The sequence below is a fragment of the Lissotriton helveticus genome, chromosome 5_1 (genome assembly GCF_964261635.1).
Source record: "Lissotriton helveticus chromosome 5_1, aLisHel1.1, whole genome shotgun sequence".
NCBI classification, from domain to species: Eukaryota; Metazoa; Chordata; class Amphibia; order Caudata; family Salamandridae; genus Lissotriton; species Lissotriton helveticus.
The window spans coordinates 1,736,062,966-1,736,083,841 of NC_136065.1; the positions used below are offsets into that span (position 1 = coordinate 1,736,062,966).

The 20,876-nt window shown below is 45.9% G+C and overlaps 1 protein-coding gene across 4 annotated transcripts in view; it reads left to right on the forward strand.

Annotated features, from left to right (window-relative positions):
- The window catches only part of ARHGAP27 (Rho GTPase activating protein 27), a 627,637-nt gene that overhangs the window by 144,415 nt on the left and 462,346 nt on the right, over positions 1-20,876 (forward strand). For all 4 annotated transcript variants that reach the window (XM_078645012.1, XM_078645013.1, XM_078645010.1 and 1 more), the window contains exon 2: positions 7,583-8,422. In XM_078645012.1, coding sequence (XP_078501138.1) covers positions 7,607-8,422 — 816 coding nt within the window. In that variant the 5' untranslated portion in view covers positions 7,583-7,606. The remainder of the gene's footprint in view (positions 1-7,582; positions 8,423-20,876) is intronic.

Below are 20,876 nucleotides of genomic sequence, written 5' to 3' on the forward strand. Positions count from 1 at the left end.
TTTCATGGAACTTGATGGTTAAGGCCAACAAATACGCGGGCATACCCATACCCTCAAGCACAGCCCACAATTGGTTACGTGGAACCAGGTCAAAGGCAGTCCGCAAATCGATAAAGGCGAGATACAGACTGCCCTTGCCTAGTTTGACCACTTTCCAATAAAGCATTAGGAAACGGAATGTCTGCTCAATCGTGCCAGTTCCGGATCTGAAACCGGCCTGGAAGTCAGACAAAACCTGCATTTCCTCAGCCCACTGCAGAATCCTCCCCAAAACTACCTTCCCTGCTACCTTCTGGGTGGAATCAAGTAGACTTATGGGTCGGTAGTTAGCAGGGTCATCCCTGCAGCCTTTTTTAAAAATGGGGACAACTTCCGCACCCCTCCAAGAATCCGGGAAACCGCCACCCTCCAGTGCCTCGTTCAGGAGTTTAGCAATATATAAGCTCCACACCTCTACATTGCTTCGAATCAGGTCACCGGGGACTCCATCTGGGCCTGCCGCCTTATTGGGGACGATAGACCTGATTGCTATTTCAGCCTCCCTAGGTGAAAAAGTGGGGACACGGTGAGGGCTATTGTCTGGCACTATATAACTAGGACCCCTACTTGGACCCAAGGCCCCCAAAGAGTTGGAGTAGAGTTTTGAAAAATGGGCCAACCAGACTTCCCCTGTGATGTTACATGTTAGCAGAGAATCGACAGGCCTGTCCCTACCTCTAATCAGAGCCCAGAAAGCCCTTGAATCCTTTCTGGAGCCAGCCTCCATTAAATCGCTCCAGAAATTGGTTTCGTGCGTGTCCTTTGCCACAGCTTGGGTCTTTTTGTATTTTTTCCTAGCTAGTGAGATCAAAGCCGGGTCTTTCGTGCTAACCGCCAGGATAAGATCACCTTTAGCCAGACGGCAAGCGGGGGAGTACCATTGGTCTCTGCCCCTAGTCTCGGTTCTCCACTTGGGCCCGCCCCTCCCCCGAGGAACCAGAAACAGATTGCTAAGCGATGCAATGGTCTCCACAAATGGCACAAGAATGGGAGTGTCGGGATCCAGCATACCTATGACACACTTTGCTTCCATCATTATGGTCTTTACTTGAGCCATTCTTGAATCGTCAGAAGCAACCTTAGCCCATTTCAAACGCCTCCCGCAGTTAGATGGAACAACTTCATGGGATGACTTCCAAGTGGGCCGGGGTAATGCTGGGACCCCTGTCTCCCACGGATGAGCAAGCGATAGGACCAAGGGATTGTGGTCACTATCCGTGGTTTGTTGGACAATCATATCCAGGGCATATTCCCACAGGTTGTAATTTAGCAATATGTAGTCAATTCTGGAGGTGTGACCGACCCTGTTAAATGTATGCACACCCCCAGTATCTGACTTGGAACGGCCGTTAGTGGCTCTAAGGGCATATTCCAAGCAGAGTGCATTAATATCAATGGCATTCTGTGTCCATTTCTTGATGGGGTCAAGGGCAAGCAAGGGGATGCCTCTCTTGACATCATCCTCCCATGTGTCCAAAATGTCATCACTGGCCAATGGCTCAAAGCAGCAATTAAAATCCCCGGCCAAGACAATAAGGGAGTCATTGTTACAGCCAGTGAGCTCCTCTTCAACTCCAGTTGAGGACAAGGGGGAGAAATTCCCCGCCCTGGTCCCCCTAAGGTACAGATTGAAAAGTTCTAAAGTCTTGCCCCCCGGACATTGGATAGTGAGCCTCAGAAGATCTGGGGATGGGGTATTTATATGTTTTACAATAAGCCCCAGGGATATACTGACCCAGATGAGAAGGCCACCAGAGGGACGGCCTTTACTGCCTTTGGGCCTGGAGGCTGGCACAGAGTAGGTCGTAAAACCGACCCTGTGCACAGGTTCCAAGCACCAGGTTTCTTGTAGGAGGCAGATCCCAAAAGGCTCCACGAAAGAGTTCCAGTCTGGTTTATCGAAATTCCGGGCAAGCCCTGCCACATTCCAGCTTAAGATCTTAAGCTGGGAGATGTCTGCCGAAATCTCGCCAGACTGGGGCACAGAAACTGGGGAAGCGGTGTGGATATCACCATCCCGGAAAGACTGGAGAGGAGCCACAGGTGGCGAAAAATCAGGGGCTATCCTACTGAAAGCTGAGGGGATATTGGTGGTGCAGTCAGTTGTGGAAAGGTGCACCAGGTCCTGTGAAAAGGAGACCTGGGTTAAAGGCTGGGTCGGAGGGGCAGTACTAGTCTCGCCCAAGGTAGTCGACAGAGGAGAACTCCCAGACTCCAGTGTAAGGCTATTGGGTTTAATTAGCAGTGCTGGTGCTGGGGGCGTTAGGAGTCAGTCGACATCCTCAAGGCTGCCAAACCTGTTTGAAGTTGCGATACCAAGCCAACCTCTATTTGGATTATGCACCTTGGGAGGGTACCCCCAGCTGGACTGTTGGGGGACCATAGACCAATTACCCCCCTGTGGGCATGCAGCACGAGGAGGATAGAAGAATGACAAGGGCCTCGGGGCAATGGAGGAGCCCCAATCTTGGTTCCCCCGAGAACAGATGTAATTGGCCGTAAAGACATCATCAAAGGTTACGACTATACAGTCGCCGGGGGTCGATTTCCTTGTGGTTCCCACCCACGGGACTCTACGTACCATTGTGACTCCGCTCCTCCTACCATTGGGGATAGGTCTATAAGTATTGAGCCAATGCATAACTTTGTTATGTAGGGAATGATGGTGTTCATGATGGCCATTCTCTAATTCCGGGACACCCGTCAAAACCACCACATAATCATTGGCTTCAGGAGGAAGATCAATGTATCCTCCTCGGAAATTACTCCTGATGTGAGGACCCCCAAAAGAACGAGTAGAAAATTTATTCTGAGGGGCCTGGGCAAGTCGGGAGCTAGAGCTAACAGAATTCTGTGCTCTCGGGGCAGCTTGCTTGGTGCTAGTGTGTGATTGTGTTGTTGGAGCATTTGAGGTATTAGCCCTAGACTGAGGGGGCGGGTTCGCAGTAATAACTCTCCTAGTGCGGGGTTTAGGAATGGGCTGGGTAGAACAAGGCACAATAGGATTAGGTGGCAAACCAGAAATGACTGTGGGAGGTGGGGTAGGAACCTGGGGGGCCATGTTACTGTCTATCAACCCCTGGCGTTCAAGGCCTCTCAGGCCAAGAGTGGCCAAAGCAATAATGCTTTTCTCCATCTCGAGGAGGTTGTTCTCTATTCGAGAAAGCCTTAAGTCCAGGGGAGATAGAAGATTTTTTAGAGAATCCCAAACCACTCCTATAAATTCCCTCTCCCTCCCTTCTTGGTTATTCCAACCCGGATCTATTCTCTCAGTTAGTGAGGTGCTTCCAGAATCCACGGGGGCTTTCCCCACATTATTTTCGCCACAAGGAGCCAGTGGGGAAGAATAGGACGTATCGGGACTACCATCAGCTAATGTATTGTCAACGATGTACAAGTTACCCCCCTGAGTTGTCGTTTTTTTCCGTGGGGAGGTTGGACTGGGGGAGCGCTTTCTCTTGTTTGAATTCGCCGGGATATTATCAAGGCCACCGTATGAAGTGGAAGCCAAGGAGGTGTCAAAGGATTGTGAAGTAGAGATAGGGGGAGCAGGAGGGCTACCCACAACAATGGGCAGGCCCTCAGGCAGAGCGGGTAGGCCCGAGGGTGTGGGGGGGATAAACGAAACTGGGATATCATGAACATCAACCAACGTTACAACTCCCACAGGATTACAAATACGATTAGGGGAGATAGCAGAAGCTATGTGTCCAAGGGAGGATTTCTTACGGGAAGCAAAATCGAGTGACAGCTTCCTAGCCGCTTCCAAGTCAAGGGACACTCTAGTTTGCAATTTATTGATTTCATGGTCTATTGCAATGTTTGTCCGTGAGATGAAATCGTCCATAGGCCCATTTTGGACCGACCCTCCCTTGGCCGCCCTATTACGAGTTATGCGGGTACACATGTGGACCAACAATAGCTAGCAACCAGGGCACAAAAATGGGCAGACACAAATCCCAGGTTACGGGAGGAGGGCGAAAGAGGGGGGGCCCAGACCAGACCGCTCAGACCTCGAACGGCCTCAAACGGCCCGGTCTTTGCCCTGTCTTCGCCCGGGCTGCGTCCCGCGCTGCGGGAATGCTGGGTCAATAAGTAGGATGGACGAGTAAAAAAGGGGGGCGTGGCAGCAGGGAGAGCGGACCGGAAGTTGGGTAATGGTCTTGCAGGGACTCCTGGGCAATGGAGTCCCCTGCACGCTCGCAGCCCCGCTGACCGCACTCACCCAGTAGCCTGCTCACAGACCCTCGCCAGTTGTCCCAAGGTCCAGAGGGGCGAGGTGTGCTGGTAACTGCTGAAAATGCCGACGTGAGTTGGTTCGGTCAGAATCCAAAGTGCCTCTGTGCGCTGAAGTGCGTCCCGCTGCTAGGGTAGTTCCAAGGGTTTTTAACACTGCTGAGAGGTGGGGGGCGGCAGCAGGGAGAGCGGACCGGAAGTTGGGTAATGGTCTTGCAGGGACTCCTGGGCAATGGAGTCCCCTGCACGCTCGCAGCCCCGCTGACCGCACTCACCCAGTAGCCTGCTCACAGACCCTCGCCAGTTGTCCCAAGGTCCAGAGGGGCGAGGTGTGCTGGTAACTGCTGAAAATGCCGACGTGAGTTGGTTCGGTCAGAATCCAAAGTGCCTCTGTGCGCTGAAGTGCGTGGCTGTTTCTGTGGCAAGCTACCAGAGGGTGAGAGCTGGGTAAATTTAGTTACTTTTTTTGTGGTTCACCCTGGCGAAGATTGTGGTTGTTGCTTGAGGAGGATTTCACCTCTCTCAAACCAATACCCTAATTTCTCACAATGATCACCAGTACTGAATGCTTCAGTCTGGTCCAGAAACACCAACTTGATAGTTGAAACCTTATTTGCCAACCACAGAAGGTGTTCTATCACAACATCTAGGATGGTTTACATCACCAAAGCAAGCTTAATCCTTGATGTCTGGTGTGATCTACAGTGTTATTGGATTATAGTGGTTGTTGATGAAGAAGTGCAGAAACCTAATGAGTTGGACCTACCATCTGAGCAGTGACACCCAAAGGACATATCAGACAAGTTTCCCATTTGACCATGTGTGCCTTGGCAGTACAGTGGACTGTTGGGCAGTAATGTTTGCTGTGCAGATGATGGCCATCTGGTACCCAACTTTGACGGAGATGTCCTATGGCACCTCCCCTGCCCTTTACCTACCTGCAACATCCCGTAAACCTCCCAAGATAAGACAAGCAGAAACCATGTCTTATATTAAATAGCGCATGTCGTGTCTGGAAACAATTCAGTGTTAAATCAGCATTTGTCATTAGGCATGACAGTGGACAGAACCTAATTTGTTGTACCAGTTTTTTTATGTTAAAATGTTTTTTCTTAACACAATATTACCATAAAAACATGCAAATATTATTTGTATAGAAAACGTGTGCATTTGCACTTAGGTTAAGCATAGTTAATCAAGGGCTGAATTTTCAAACGGCTACTGTAGTTTGCTATCTTGGTGTGTGATACGTGAGCATTTTATTTCTAGTTTAAGCTGGAGTTCTAACTTTCGAGTACAATGTTTCTTTCCCATGTGAAGAAATGTTTTGTTCTCTTTGTGATAATCATGAAATGTTTTAATGAGTAGCAAATTCATGAAGACACCTGCAGTTTACCGGATGGCTCCTGTATCTCATCCTGTTACAGTTAGCGTAATTTTGAAGGACACTGAGGAAAGCTGTATTGTGAAGAATGCTGCAAACCTAACGAGTATATAATTGCATCATCATGCTTTAACCTGATTGGATAGTCTCCTGAAAATTGTATGTAGGTGTGTAGGTGTTGTATATTTATACTTATTTCACTGTGGCTACTTGGTGTCTGTAGTCCTTTCTTAGTGTTCTTATCTTATCAGTCTCCCATACTACCTAAGAGAGTTCTATCTTTGATGTGAAGATTCCAGCCTTGGCAGTTGATGGTCTGGTCAGCTGTGAGGTTTACTGCTCTGCTGTCTAACTTAATAAATATATCTTAATAACCTGAAGATGTGCCCTGCTGCCTACATAATCTAGTATCATAGATTGTTAAAATTGTGAGATTTAGGTTAGTTCAGTATAGATTAGAATTCAGACTTGTTTTTTGATGCAGAGCAGAGTCATAGCTTTAAGAGTGGGGAGAAAACTGACTTCCCTTTGTCTTTCACTTTCAGGTGACACCATGCTGGTTTGTCCTTTGATGTATAAGATTTTGATTTAATTATGAATTGCATATTAATCTAAGCATACACATTTTGATAATTAAATTATACTAATCTGATTTTTCTCTTCTGTAAACCTTTAACCTTTTCCAAACCTTTATGGTTTGAAAACATACCCATTCTTTCTTCCTTGTGGAGCTTATTTTGCTTCACATTTATTGAATGTGTTGTTTTATTGACTAAGCTCTGCTATGAAAATTGATTAATCCGATAGCGCTTTATGCTCTCTGTTATTTGCACAAAGAAAAGCACTAATATTTGCCTGGGAACACCACAAGCAAACTAGGAAACAGTAGTCAAAGATGGGATCTTCTGGAGGTGGGGGATTTCTGCCAGTCCGAATCCCTGCCTGACATCCTTGCCTATGCTGTATTGAGTAATACCGTATGCCTGGCAGTAGCCTCATCTGCTACTGGGCAGAACGTATCACCCATTACTCTAATGAGAGACCTGGCATTTCTGCTATAGATAAAACCACTAAACCACAGCCCATCATTTCGGGATCATAAATCTCTTTCGTGCATGACTACAGCAGTCAGTAGTGAACAGTTGACTGCTGACCCATTGAAACATTGACCCATTTGAGTTAGAAACATAGGGGCATATTAACTACGGCCAGCGATAATTATCGCTGGCCGTGCTTAGCGATAATTATATTATCACAGGCTATCTCTGGTATTTATCGCCCTGGTAGTGCGTAATTAAAATCGCGTTACTCCAGGGCGATAAAAATTCCAGCGATAGCGAGGTTATCGCCCTTTTGCAGGGAACATCGCTGGTTTTCCACAGGGTCGTATCAGCATAATCACCCCCTAGGTTAGGGATGGCTAAGTCAGGATTCTAGCAGACGTTACATTTTGGCGAAAACAGCGTTTTCGCCAAAATCTTATGTGTGCTAAAATTGTGTGGGCTGCCTTATAAATATCGCGATGTAAACATCAGCGATATTTGCAAGATAGTCCATCTGGGGGAAGCCTAGTAACACCCACTTTGCATCTCACTGGAGATGCAAAGGGAGGCTTTGGGGAAAAGGGTGCTAACATGCGGTTATGCATGTTAGCACCCTCTTGTTAATAGGGCGCTGGTTTTATCTCTCCTTTTTTGGCTTTGTAAGCCAAAAAAGCGGAGATAAGGCCCTTGTAAATATGCCCGATATTTTTTGTTGGTATCGGTGCATAGTTAACAATTTTTTTCAAATGTGTATTATATTGTGGTCGTGGATTTGCATATTTCTAGTAACCAGGAGCATAATGTACTATATATAATTTCCAAAAAAGTTATGCGGTTTTCAAAATAATTATAGTAAAGGCTGTCTGTGGTTGTTTTGCAGGTTGGGAAAGTGTGAGCTGGTATAATGCAGAAACCTGGAGTTCCAGAAAACGCCTACGTTCTGGTGGAATATGAATTTGAATACACTGCAAAAGATGGAAAAATAATCTCTATCAAACCCAATGAGAGATATTTACTTTTAAAAAAGACAAATAATCACTGGTGGCACGTAAGACAAGATGAGCGGTCAAAACCTTTCTACATCCCTGCCAAATATGTCAAGGAACTGCCCTCTGGAATACAGCCATCAAATGGACTCGTGTCTTACAGTGAGCCTAATGAACTGCATCACGCTGACTTTGTCGAGGATGCATCAGTTGTAGATTCTCAACAATATATGTATAAATTTGTCAGTGATAAAAATGATACCCCATCTAATCCTTACGTTCAGAATAGTAACCTTCACCAATCCCATCTTTCACAGCAGGAGTCGGGCTCAAACCTGTCAATCCCTGACATTTTTGTGTCAGACATTGTTCGCAAAAGTTCAAGAGAGGATCTACTGCCGCAAATTGGAGAAGAAAGATTTAGCTCAACTAACTCATTGACGCCACTAAGAACGTTTGGAAGCTTTCATAGGCTTCCCATCAGAAGAACAATGTATGGACCTGAGTTCAATGTTCCGTCTGCTATCCGTTCGTCTCAGTCGCTGGATGATCTCGCAAGGCTTACTCCTGAAAGGAAGGCGGGCGATCGCAGGTCAGAGGTTGTAGCTGGTGCTAGAGTTTTCTCACGATCTTTGACCAGGAGTGATTCTGAAAACATATATGAATCGATCCAGGACATGCCTGGGCAGAAGAATATGGTGAACGTACAAGCCCAAGGCAATCACAAAGTTCAGGTAAGCCACACGCACTGCATTTTTGTTTTGCATAAAATGTTTGACTGTTGGGAAGCCATTGGTAATACGTAGGATGATCCTATGTTGTAGTACTAGCTGTAGAAAAAACAGAGGTATATAAGTTTAGGTTTTTGTTTAACTTATTTACACCAATATTTTCCCCCCATAATACAGACATTTTTTTTTTTTTTTTTTATTTAAAAACTTTTATTGGCATATAAAAAAAAGAAGACCATACAAAAATATATATATATAGGTGGAGCGTACAATAGCGGTCTTTTCTATAACAGTCCATTTGTGGGGACATTTTTAATGGGAGGAAAACCCTTTTATCCTTGTCTTATTTTAATAAATGACATATATCTATATCCCAGTTGCCCGTGAAAACGCGATTCGCGGGCGTTTCTGGGTCTTTTTTTAAGCCCGCCCCTTGTTGCCGTGTGTCCCGGGCCGCGCTGTGATTGGCTGCAGGCCCGGGACACCCCCGTGACGTCATTTCCCGGGCCGCGCTGTGATTGGCTGCCGGCCCGGGACACCCCCGTGACGTCAGCCAATCACAGCACGGCCGGGACCTGACTTGTTTTCCTTGCCTTCTGAGGTTTGTAGTTCTTGTGCGCACATTATAAAAACTGTACTACCTATCCCAGAATGCTAAGAAAAACCTGGAGTGGACGAATTACTCACGCAGGAATTTAGGAAAATCGAGAGCGCTGGGCTCCCCTATGCCACCCCACGCTGCTACGTTTTTGTGTTGCATTTGTGCATCGCTAGAACTGTGGAATACAAAGCGCGCTTAAAACTTTGCATTAATCACTGCCTCTGACTTCCCCTTCCTGACTTCCCTCTCCTCCTGTCCCTCCCTCTGCTCTCACTTCTCCTCCTCCCCGGCTTCTCCCACCTCGGTCCCTCCCTCTGTCCGGGCCCTCCCCCTGTTCCTCGCACTTCTCCTCCTCCCACGGCCTGTACCTCCCTCTCTCCTCAGGGCCCTCCCTCGGATCTCACTTCTCCTCCTCCCGGCCCCTCTCTCCTCCGGGCCCTCCCTCTGCTTTCAATTCTCCCCCCTCCCTCGGATCTCACTTCCTGCTCTCAGTGAGCCTCGGCCGTGCAGAGTTGCTTCTTGAACCCCTGGTCTGAAGCGCCCACGCTGCTCCCGGGGCAGCGAGGCGCTGTGCTGCTGCTGAGCGCAAGTAAGGGTGGCGGCCCCTGTGTGCACTTTCTGGTGGGAGGAAGCGCAGTGTGTGCACCGCCGTGGAGAGGGGCGGCACGTGGGCATTGTGTGTTTGTGTGGCATGAGGGGTGTGTAGCTCGCAGCTGCTTGTGCACCTGTTGCTCCTGTTCATTTGCTGTCACCCTTGCTAACGCGGGATTACTGGTTACTAATTATCTTACCAAATCCCATTTCCTGTCGACTGAATCGTTGGTACCTGTCTTGAGTAAAAGGTAATCTCGCAGTAAACAATCAATTTAAGAACTTACACCACTCTAAATGACCACTGACCAAAATTAAGTTTTAAAGATTTAATATAAAGTCAAAGATAACTGAAGATACAAACTTCTCAAAATGAGATTAAGAAGATAAATCGGTATCACTATGAACATGAACTTTTTGAATAATCTGAGTCTGAAAAACAGAATAATAAGTACAAGCTCGAAAACCATCAGGGTTGCTAAAATGGATACAAGTTGCAACCTCAAAGTCATTACAGAAAAGAAAATTAAGGTTAGTCTGTCCCTACACTACACTAAATGACATCCCTACTTAACAAGATCTTTACCCTCTAGGTGTCAGCCGTGGTGATTTCCTAAGAAGATCACGCACTTCTCTTTGTCTCTTCTCTGATAATGGGTCTCTCCTGATCAGCCTATCTGCCTACCCATCCGCTTCCTTAGGCTCCCAAAATCATCTGCTCTGCCCTCCTCCCGGGTCACTTTCCCTAATACCAAATCACATTTCCAATAGAAACGCCCCTTGGGACGCCCCTCACGTGGTACATCTTTGCGCGGTAAAACTCCATGATGGTACTCTTGAAGACCCTCGTTATAGTTGACCTTGGTTCCCAGGCTCCTTCTTCCGTGCGCTGATACCCCCTGAAATTCCTGGAAACTCCTACAGGCCTGCGCAAGGCGCCACTGAACAAAGTCCCTTTCATTCGAGCTGATTAGGACCCTCGCACCTGCATACAGCTCGTCCTGCAGTGGGCCTCAAATTCCAGACTTCACCATATCTTAGGCCATAAAACACTCTCAGAGCTCCATACTGGACACCTCACGACCTCTCCTCTAACGAGCACATGACGATTTAAACTACATGACATTATCTGTTCTGGCCTACTTGATTTACATGCAGCAGGTTCCTGCACTCTTAAAACGTTAACTTGATTTAAACAGCAAACATTCTTAACTAGCATACGTTTCTAAAATAACACTTCTATAAAGCATATACTTTTAACCCTAAGTTCAATAGTACATTTTGAAAGAACCATGTCAACTTTATCTCACATTATTTTAGCAGCACGTTCAGGTTTGCTGTGAGTTGCCCTAAGGCCTACACAAAATACTGGAATCCAAAGTTACATTTAATTCGGACATGACTCTTTTAACATGAGAGAACCATGAGGTTTTCACATATACTCCAACATTTCTACATTTAATCTCACACCGTTATAATTATGGTTACTCTACTTAACATTCTATACATTTCGCTATTGAATATAAAACACTTGTGTGCAAAACATGTTTAAACTAACTACGTGCTTGTAAATATGGCGTACTTATACATTTTTTCAAACTTGTGCTCTCTCAGTCCCCCCTTTGATGACCTTTAGGGGTCATCATTACCATGACCTACTTTTTCCCACACATTTACCTTTGCCAGGTCCTCAATTTCGTAGTGTATGGCAGTGATGTTTTGTATATACTTCTCTAGAGGCTTTGAATTGTCTGGAATGTAAGTACAGCATTCCTGTACCTTCAAGGCCCTACAGACTCCTCCCTCTTTTGCTAACAGAACATCTAAAGCAAGTCGGTTCTGAAGAACCATTGCCCTAATCGATTGCATCTCCCCCTCTATCAGCATCCAGGATCTTGCAGTACTGGCAGACAGTCTATCTACGACTGTAGCTAACCTCCTGATCTTAATGTCATTCATTATCAATCCTAAGAAAGGGAATGCAGCACCTATTACATCTCCAACTACTTCTGCTGCACCCAGCCCTCGCTTCCATCTAGTTGATATTTCTTTCTTAGGCGTGTCTAAATTCTCAACATGATATATTTTAGGGAAGACAACAGCCAGATAGCATGATCCGTACCAATTATCTGGTAACTTCACATAGGCATATCTTCCACATACAAAATATACATTTGGTATTGCTTGCATCCCTTTCATGAAGTTCTTAGAGTAGTACTCCAATTGAAAGGCATGTTCACAATTTACTTGTCCTACATAAACGTTTTCATAATAGGAGTAACTCCTGTGAATGCACAGTTTCCCCCGTTTCTCCTTATCCAAAGCAATTGGACCAATACTACCTTTTCGTTGTTGTGCCCTTTCCTCCTTGGTCCAATCTGTTTCCCCTTGTCCTGATGCCTTCAATATCTTCTGCCTCCTGTATCTAGTATCTACCTGAGCTATAAACTTTTTCTCAACTTCTGATATTTGACAAGTCAGATTGTTGATTCGAGCATGTGAAGTATCTAACGTTCTCCATGGAATAAACCATTTGTGTAACCTGTCTTCGCTTTTGTAGTAGTCCCATTTGTTCAAATGCTTGAAATTCGGAACCTCTGGCAATGTCGAGTCGAAATTCGAGAAGTAATACTCAAATCCGTCTCGTCCATAAAACATACTTAACAATAAACTGCACGTTATCCCATATGTCAACGGGAGATGATGGTATTTGATACCCTCCTCCACCGAAATTGGTAATTGCATACAGACATAGCAATCCTTTACCTCCATGGCATCAACATATTCATAAAGCAACTTAGCATAAGCATTTGACTTGTAATTCCCCTGTGACTCATCCATGTGTAACCTTTTTACTTCTGCATCTAACAACGCTTTGTCTTTCTCATTGATGTTTCCCTTCTCCTTAATAATGGTAGTTCTCGGTGTTGACACTCCCTTATCCTCCTTAACTGTGGTTCCATCCCCTTCGTGTCCCGCTAGGAATGAAACAGTTACCACTAAAATTATAAGAGAAACCACTACTCCTAAAAATGTAACAGCTATACATTTTGCCCTGCGGTTCGGGTTGCCAGCCTCCATGTTCTCAAACAGTGTAGTTTTCGACTATCTTCCAACATTCACTTCCTCTTCTTTTCAAACAAAGTCTTTCTCTCTTGCAATGTCTTTCTTGGAACACTTGGAAGCTTGACAATTTATTTCCGCAAAACAATTCAAAGTCCAGTAATATAGACAACCCTAGCCCTTCTCCATCCGCTAAAAGGAAACCCCTACCATTTTTTTTCTTCTTCCACTCGGCGCTAGGTTATCTTGCAACAATTTACAATTTCTTTTCAAAAGTCTTATTTTCGTCTGAAGTTATGTATGACTCAAGGAGTGACACTACTTCTTCATAAACGTCCATCCGAAGTATCATTCCCTCAGGTTCTGGACAGTTCGTACCACAACATGGAAAGTCAACCTTTTCTAGGATTATTCTCCTTATTTCGCTCAAGACAAGTGGACGGACGAAATTGAGAGTTAGCGTTTTTTCAATTTCCAATCCTGGTACTATCAGTTCTATATCCACAATTACAAAGGGGTTCGTTCTAATCAAGATCACTTTCTTCACCTTTCCAGATCTGCACCCCCTTAAAGCCATTCGCAATATGATATTAGTCCACAACAATAAGTGCTCCTAACATTTCTACTACTCGCTCAAGCATTTCCAAACGAAGAAGAGTTCCCTCCAATATTGGATATCGTGAACAGCAAACTGGAAACTCAACTGTTTCTAAAATCAACTTTCTTATTCCACTCAGGAGAGCAGGATGAACGATGTTGAGTGTCAGCAACCTTTCGGTCTCCGCTCCTGGCAGTAGAAACTTTATTTGCACTGTGATGATCGGGTCAGTTCTGATCAGTTCCACTTCCCTGATCCTCCCTGTTCTGTGTCTCCCAGACATCTGCAACAAGGTAGGTCCAGTCGGGAGTAGAGTATCTTCTGCTAGGCACTCGCACCCTACTTGATCTTCTAAGACCCTCCTCGGCTTGATCCTGGATATCTTCTTCTGGATCTGAGTCTTCGGATATAGGAGTAAGCGTTTCTTCCTGGGCCGACCTCAAACTTAGCCTTCTTCTCCTTGTTGGCCAAGTGGCAGCTCCAAGCCTTATTCTCCTATTCCTTGTCCTCCCACTTGGTTCTTGATCGCTCCGATACGGATCTGAGTCTGAGTCGTATTCACTTCTGCTCTCTCCTTCAGTTGCGTCTTCTGTCTCACTGCCGTCCTGCCTTCGCTCTTCTTCTGAATCCGATGCGTTCCCAACTTCTTCCGACACCTCCTCAGCTGCCTCAATCCCTTCTTGCGACTCTTCTTCCACTTCCGGGCTTTCGTCTGGGATGGGAGCTGTTCCTTCTAGAGGTGCTGGAACTCTTCTAGTATGGGATGCATGGATCCAATTTGGCAGCCCCCCGCACTTCACCGCGGTGTTCGTGATCAGGATTACCTGAAAGGGCCCACGCCAGCGAACATCTAGGCAGTTCTTCCGGACGTGCTTTTTTACCAAGACCCAGTCCCCTGGGTTCAGGTCATGACACAGGTTCCTCGCTGCTGGAACTTCAGCCGCATGCACCTGAAGGGACACAGAATGGATGGCGTCAGACAGTCCTTTACAATAATCCAAGATCAGATCATCTGTAATATTCAATAGAGCAGTAGTTGGAACTGTAGGAAGTCTCATGGCCCTCCCCATCAGGATCTCGTGGGGAGAGAGACCTGTCCTCCTATCAGGTGTGCTGCGCATGCTCATGAGCACCAATGGAAGAGCATCTGGCCAACTCAAGGATGTGGATGCCACTACTTTAGCCAATCTATTCTTCAAAGTGCCATTCACTTGTTCCACAATTCCTGAAGCTTCTGGTCGATAACTACAATGCAGCTTTTGATCGATATTCAGTGTGGAGCACAACATCTTCACTATTTCGCTGTTAAAATGTTTTCCTCTGTCCGATTCCAAAGAGGCAGGCACCCCGAAGCGCGGTATCAACTCCCTGAGCAACAATTTAGCCACTGTGAGTGTATCGCACCTACGTGTAGGGTACGCTTCAACCCATCTGGAAAATACGCATACAATCACCAACACATACCGAAGGCGATTGACTCTTGGCATTTCAATGAAATCTAGTTGCATTCTATTGAAAGGCCCCCCCGACCTCCCAATGTGACTCAGTGTGACTGGTGTTCGTTTGCCTACGTTCAGTTGTTGGCAGGTAACACATCGCTTACATACTGATTCTGCTGCTATTCTGAATTTCGGGCAATACCAAGTCTGCCTAAAAACTCTCATCATAGCATCCCTTCCTAGATGTACTGGACCATGTATTTCTCTCGCCATGGGATTAGCTAATTCTTCAGGTAACACAGCTCTCCCATCTGCTGAAACCCAAAAATCCATTTCACTTCGCACACAGCCTGCTATTTCCCATGCCTTTTTCTCTGTTTCAGGTGCGTTCTCCTGCATTATCCTTAAATCCTCCCAAGTGTCTACAGTTTCTAACATCATACTTAATTCAGTCTTTTCTTCTGCACCTTCTATTTCCACCTTTGAGAAAGAATAACTTTGTTCCGCACAATAGCGTGCGACTTCATCAGCATATCTATTACCTTGTGACACAAAATCTGTATTCTTAGTATGAGCTACACACTTCACTACTGCAATGTCAACAGGACCTTGTAATGCTTCTATCAGCAATCGCACAAATTCTCCATTTCGAATGGGCGAACCAGAGGAGGTCATGTAACCCCTCTGAGACCACAACTGCCCGAAATCATGAACCACACCGAAACCATATTGGCTGTCCGTGTAGATGGTGACTCTCTTTCCATTTCCTGCTATGCAGGCACGAGTTAGGGCAATAATCTCTGCTACCTGTGCGGAATGTACTCCTTCCAGGCAAGCGGCTTCCACAACTCCAGTAATGGTACAAACAGCATAAGCTGCTCTCAACCGACCAGTATCGTCTCTTAAACATGAGCCATCAACAAAGTAAATTTCATCGGGGTCAGACAATGGCTCATCCACTATATCTGGTCTGGGTTTCGTGCATAGTTCAGTCACATCAAGGCAATCGTGGTCTTCACATCCTTCGCCTTCTATTACCGAAGGTAATGGCATCAAAGTAGCAGGATTCAAGACAGAGCATCTCCTGAGAGTCACGTTTTCTGCGGCAAGTATAACTTGCTCATAACGCGTGAGCCTGCTATTGGTCAGATGCTGCGTCTTCGTCCTGGTCATTAACAATTCAACTGAATGCGGTACATACACCACCACTGGATGTCCCATTACAATACTTTCGCTCCTTTCAATGCTGACACCCGTTGCGGCAACGGATTTGAGACATCCGGGCAACGCTGCGGCTACTGGATCTAATGTAGCCGAAAAATATGCAACTGGTCTACGGGCATTACCGTGGGTCTGTGCCAAGACTGACAAAGCACATCCCTCTCTCTCACAGCAATAGAGTGAAAATGACTTTTCGTAATCTGGCATTCCCAGAGCCGGAGCACGACATAAATCGTCTCTCAGCTGTAAAAACGCCACCAGACATTCTTCATCCCATGGTACCGGATCACTCACCTCCTTGTGCGTCAGTTTCTGTAAGGGCTTTGCTTTCAGTGAAAAGTTAACTATCCACTGTCGGCAGTAACCCACCATTCCTAAGAACATTCTAACTTCTCTCTGTGTTGTAGGCGCATTCATTTTCATTATCGCCTCAATCCTCTCTGGGGACACCTTACGTTTCCCTTTTTCTAACCTGTGCCCTAGATACTGTACTTCTGTCAGACAATACTGTAACTTGCTCGGAGATACCTTATGTCCATTTTCAGCTAAATGATTCAGTAAGGCAATTGAATCTACTTTACAAGCTTCCTCTGTTTCTGACGCAACAAGTAGGTCATCTATGTACTGTACCAGAACCGAGTTCTGTGGCAGTACTAGATTCTCAAGATTCTTTTTCAACAACTGATTAAAGATGGATGGACTGTCTGTGAATCCTTGTGGGATTCGACACCATGTTAAAACGCGATCTTCCATTTTAAACGCAAAAAGGTACCTGCTCTCTTCATCCAATGGGATTGAAAAGAAAGCCTGACAAAGATCTATCACTGTGAACCATTCTGCTTGACATGGTATTTGAAACAATATTACTGATGGATTCGGTACCACGGGACAACATGAAACGACTATGTTGTTAATTTTTCGTAAATCCTGAACTATCCTAAACTTCCCGCTAGGTTTCTGCAAACCCATAATCGGGGAGTTACAAGGACTGCCCACGATTTCCTTCAGTATTCCCTGCTGTATCATTGACTCGATCACAGGCTTTATTCCCGCAATCGTTTCCTGGGACAATTTGTATTGAGGCGTTCTTGGAAACTCAACATTTGGTTTTACCAGAATTTTTACCGGTTCTACCCCTTTAATCAATCCTATATCTTCTCCTGTGAAATCCCACACCTCTGACGCCACTGCATCTCTTAAGTCTTGTGGAAGATCTTCTACAGTCAGAGTAGGATATAGTTCTACACAGAATTTTGAATTGGCCACCTTAAAGGTAGCATCATCGTCGGTAGTCTGTACCTCCACTCCTTGTGGGGTGCAGTATATGGTGCAATTCAATTTGCATAACAAATCCCTACCTAACAGACATACCGGACTCGAGTCACAAACCACAAACTGATGTTCGTTCATGTGGTTTCCAATTTTCACAGACACTGGTTCTGTCAAGGGACTAGTCATTCTTTTATTTGCGACTCCTACCACTTGAATTGTTTCCCCTGACATTGGCAAGTCTGGAACTACCGCTGATCTCAGAGTCGAACGAGTAGCCCCAGTGTCCACTAAGAACGTAGTGGGACACCCTGCCACTTCTGCCTCAACAAATGGCCCTCTCTGATCCACTTCTAGAACTGCCCCGAGGGTACAGTCTTCTTCACTGCTCACCCGTTGTCCTGTCAATGGATCAATGTAATAACATTTTTCTTCCTCGATAAACAGAGGCATTTGTTTAAAGACCTTTCCTCCAGCTGCTATCTTCGGTGGCTGTGGGAATTGGGCCCGTGGAGCCGAAGTCCCCCCTTTGGCCACCTTACTGCTTGGGACTGTCACTTTTTGCACTGGGTCTTCTTGGACCTGCTCTTCTACTTCTAGCTCTCCGTTTTCAGGGTTAAAGGGACACTCGCGTCGCCAACGCCCCACCTGATGACACAGATGACACTTTGTCGTTTTCTTTAAAGTGGCAAAGTCTATCCTAGGTCTCTGCCCTTCTTCATTATCTTTGTTCTGACCATTTGGTTTTCGTCCCATCCCCTGCTTCTGCTGGCCACCCTTCCCAGCGGACTGCATTTGCACCACCATCAATTTCTCCTTTAGATTCTTGGCTTTAGAATCTATCTCGTCACTGCAGTACCTCGCATATCGTAAAATCTCATCTAGTGGTTTGTTCTGCCAACAGATTAAATGTTGCTGTATCATCAAACAAATATCAGGTCTCAACCCCAAGACAAACTTTGACACGAACTGCCCTATGTCTTTGGGATCCATTACATCTAGTCCACTGTATTGCTTGAATGTTTTCAACAATCTTTCATAAAACTCGTGAACTGTCTCCTTGGGTTCCTGCCTTGTTCGGTCTATTTTTACCCAATCTATATCCTGTGGTGGTACCTTATCTTTCAGCCATGCTATTACCCTTTCATACTTTCGCATGACAATCTCAGATGGTCCATTTGTTCGAGCATCCCTCAATGGTTCAGCATTTGGCCATTCGACACTAGTCTTACAAGGGGTCCATAGATCAGATGGGACCACGATGTCAAACAACGTGTTCAAATCTATCCACAGTACTTTCGAGATTTTAACGAACCTCTCTACCTGCTTATACCATTCGACTGGATTGTCCCGCAACTTCGGAAATGAGTTGGTAAATGCGGCTAAGTCTCCTCTACTCCAGGGCACATGTACATAATTTCCATTTGATATTTCTCGCAAAGGGAATGCCTCCATCTGCATTACCCTTCCCTCAGGGGTCATCACATTTGTACTTCGCCTAACTGTGCCCTTTTTCGACCACCTTTCTTCCCATTTATCCAGTTCTCTCCACACTCTTATCCCTGTTACCAACTCTCTTATGTGTGTTTTTAATCCAGTAGTTCTCTTCTCATCTAGATCTTGGTCTGCGTACTGTAATCTGTGGTTGCTCTGCAATGCCCTTGTCCTAGACAAATCCACGGCATACTTGTCTGCCAAATCAGTCAGTTTTTCATGAAACGCTCTAGCTTTCCTAGTAATATCCTTTGCCATGAACAATAACTCATCCTGTTCATACAATTCTATCCTTTCCAAAGGCAATGTTCCATCTATTATCTCATCAACATCTGATTTTAAACTGGTAACATCAAGCCTTTTTGCCTTTATTTCAGCTTTCAAGACACTCAATTTAGCTCCTCCATCCGCATCTCTCCCATCCCAGCTCCGAGATCTACGTTTAGGTATTGGTGAATTATAGGGAGTCCTCCCCTGTTCCCATCTCTCTAAGTCCCATGCCTTTCCATCTTCTCGGGGTGGGTGGTGAAACACTCCTTCATGCCTCCCAGCCTCTCTCTCTCCATCCTGGCTAGTTTCACGGGATAGAGGGTAAGAGGTTCTATTACTCCCTCTTTCTTCCCTACTTCCCTGTGATTCCTGATTATTCGAGGCGTGGCGGGACCTATCGCTGTTCTCCTTTCTCCAATGTTGAACGTCTTCCCCAAGTGTATGATGAAGGCACCTAAACCTATTCTGAAAAGCCCGTACCGCCTCATCTCCTCCGTTCCCCCAGAGACGGGACATTTCCTCACATTCTACAATCTTAGTATTTTGTTCCGGCTGTTCTCTCTGATTTGTAGGACATGCATCCCCTCTATTCTCTTGACTTTGGCCTTCCCGGCTCTGACTACTCTCGCTGGCCCCACAATGAGATACTGTCCCGTTTCCCCTGCTTTCCCACTCTGGTTCCGTTCTTGTCCTGTTACTCGGAGATACTATGGACCCGTCCCATTCCCTCAAATCAGCTCTTAACTCTGAAAAAGATCTTGGCCGCGGTCCCCTTAGATCCATTGGTCCTCTCGGACCTCCCTGTTCTGAATTGGGACCGACAGTTGTGTCTAATGGGGTGTTCCACGTTACCGAACCTGGTAATTGTTTCCATGCATTCGTCACATTATTCCTCCTTTCCATCTCAATCCTTTCCCTATCCAATTGCCTTTGTTGTTCCCCTCTATCTCTCTCAGAATTATAGATCGAAACTATGGGTCCTATGGTAACAGGCACTTGAAGAGCGTCTGGCAATCCCACAGACTCAACCCTTTCTGTGGTTGGCGTTTTCTGCACCACAAACCTTCCCACTACACTCTGTACAGTGTTGTTTGGAGGTGTTTCTCCGCCTTTGTTAGGTGTCCATTCCGATATAGGGAGTGGTGTATATCCCTCTATCTCATTCCCATCTTCCCTTGCGAGCCCTCTATCTTCTATCAATCCCACTCTCGGAGGTGGTCTATCCATTAACAATCTGTTTATCAGATTGTCCTCCGACTCGCTTTCCTCGTCTTCTTCCATGAGGTTTCCTCCTCCTGACACCTCCCTCATCGGATACATCTTCTCCACCTCAATAGTCTGTACCCTCCAACGCTTTTCCTCCTCATCCCATTTGGAATCTCGCACTGCCCTTACCGATCGCGTCAGCCTTTGTTGACGCCTGTTCAAATTTCGGTCGTGTGCAGCCTTAATCCATGCATTAAGAGCCTCAAACTGTGTTGGTCTAGGTGAGGGTTTCGATGAGGACATGGTTGCTTTTAGCCGATGTAACACCTCTAACTTAAACGTTCCATACTTCGGGAACTGCATTTCCTCATTTCCTTCCGTAAGCTTATTCCAAGCCCCAATCCACAATATCGTATGCAGCCCCACATTCGTTGCCATATAATGAGCTGGCGTACCCTCTGGGGGAGCCTCTTCCCCGTAATAATGTTCACTTCGTTTACGTTTAAAAATCCCTTTCAAACACTTAAAACACTTCATGATTTCTCTTTTCTCCGCGTTTGTTTACTTCCTGATGATATTCCACCAATCTCAGCGCCGTTCTCACTAACTGGCCTATCCGTACGCGGCTTTCCTCCGACGTCACTCTAGCCGCCCAACCAGAGCGCGGCTCTAGCTAACGTCACACCAACCGCTCAATCAGAGCGC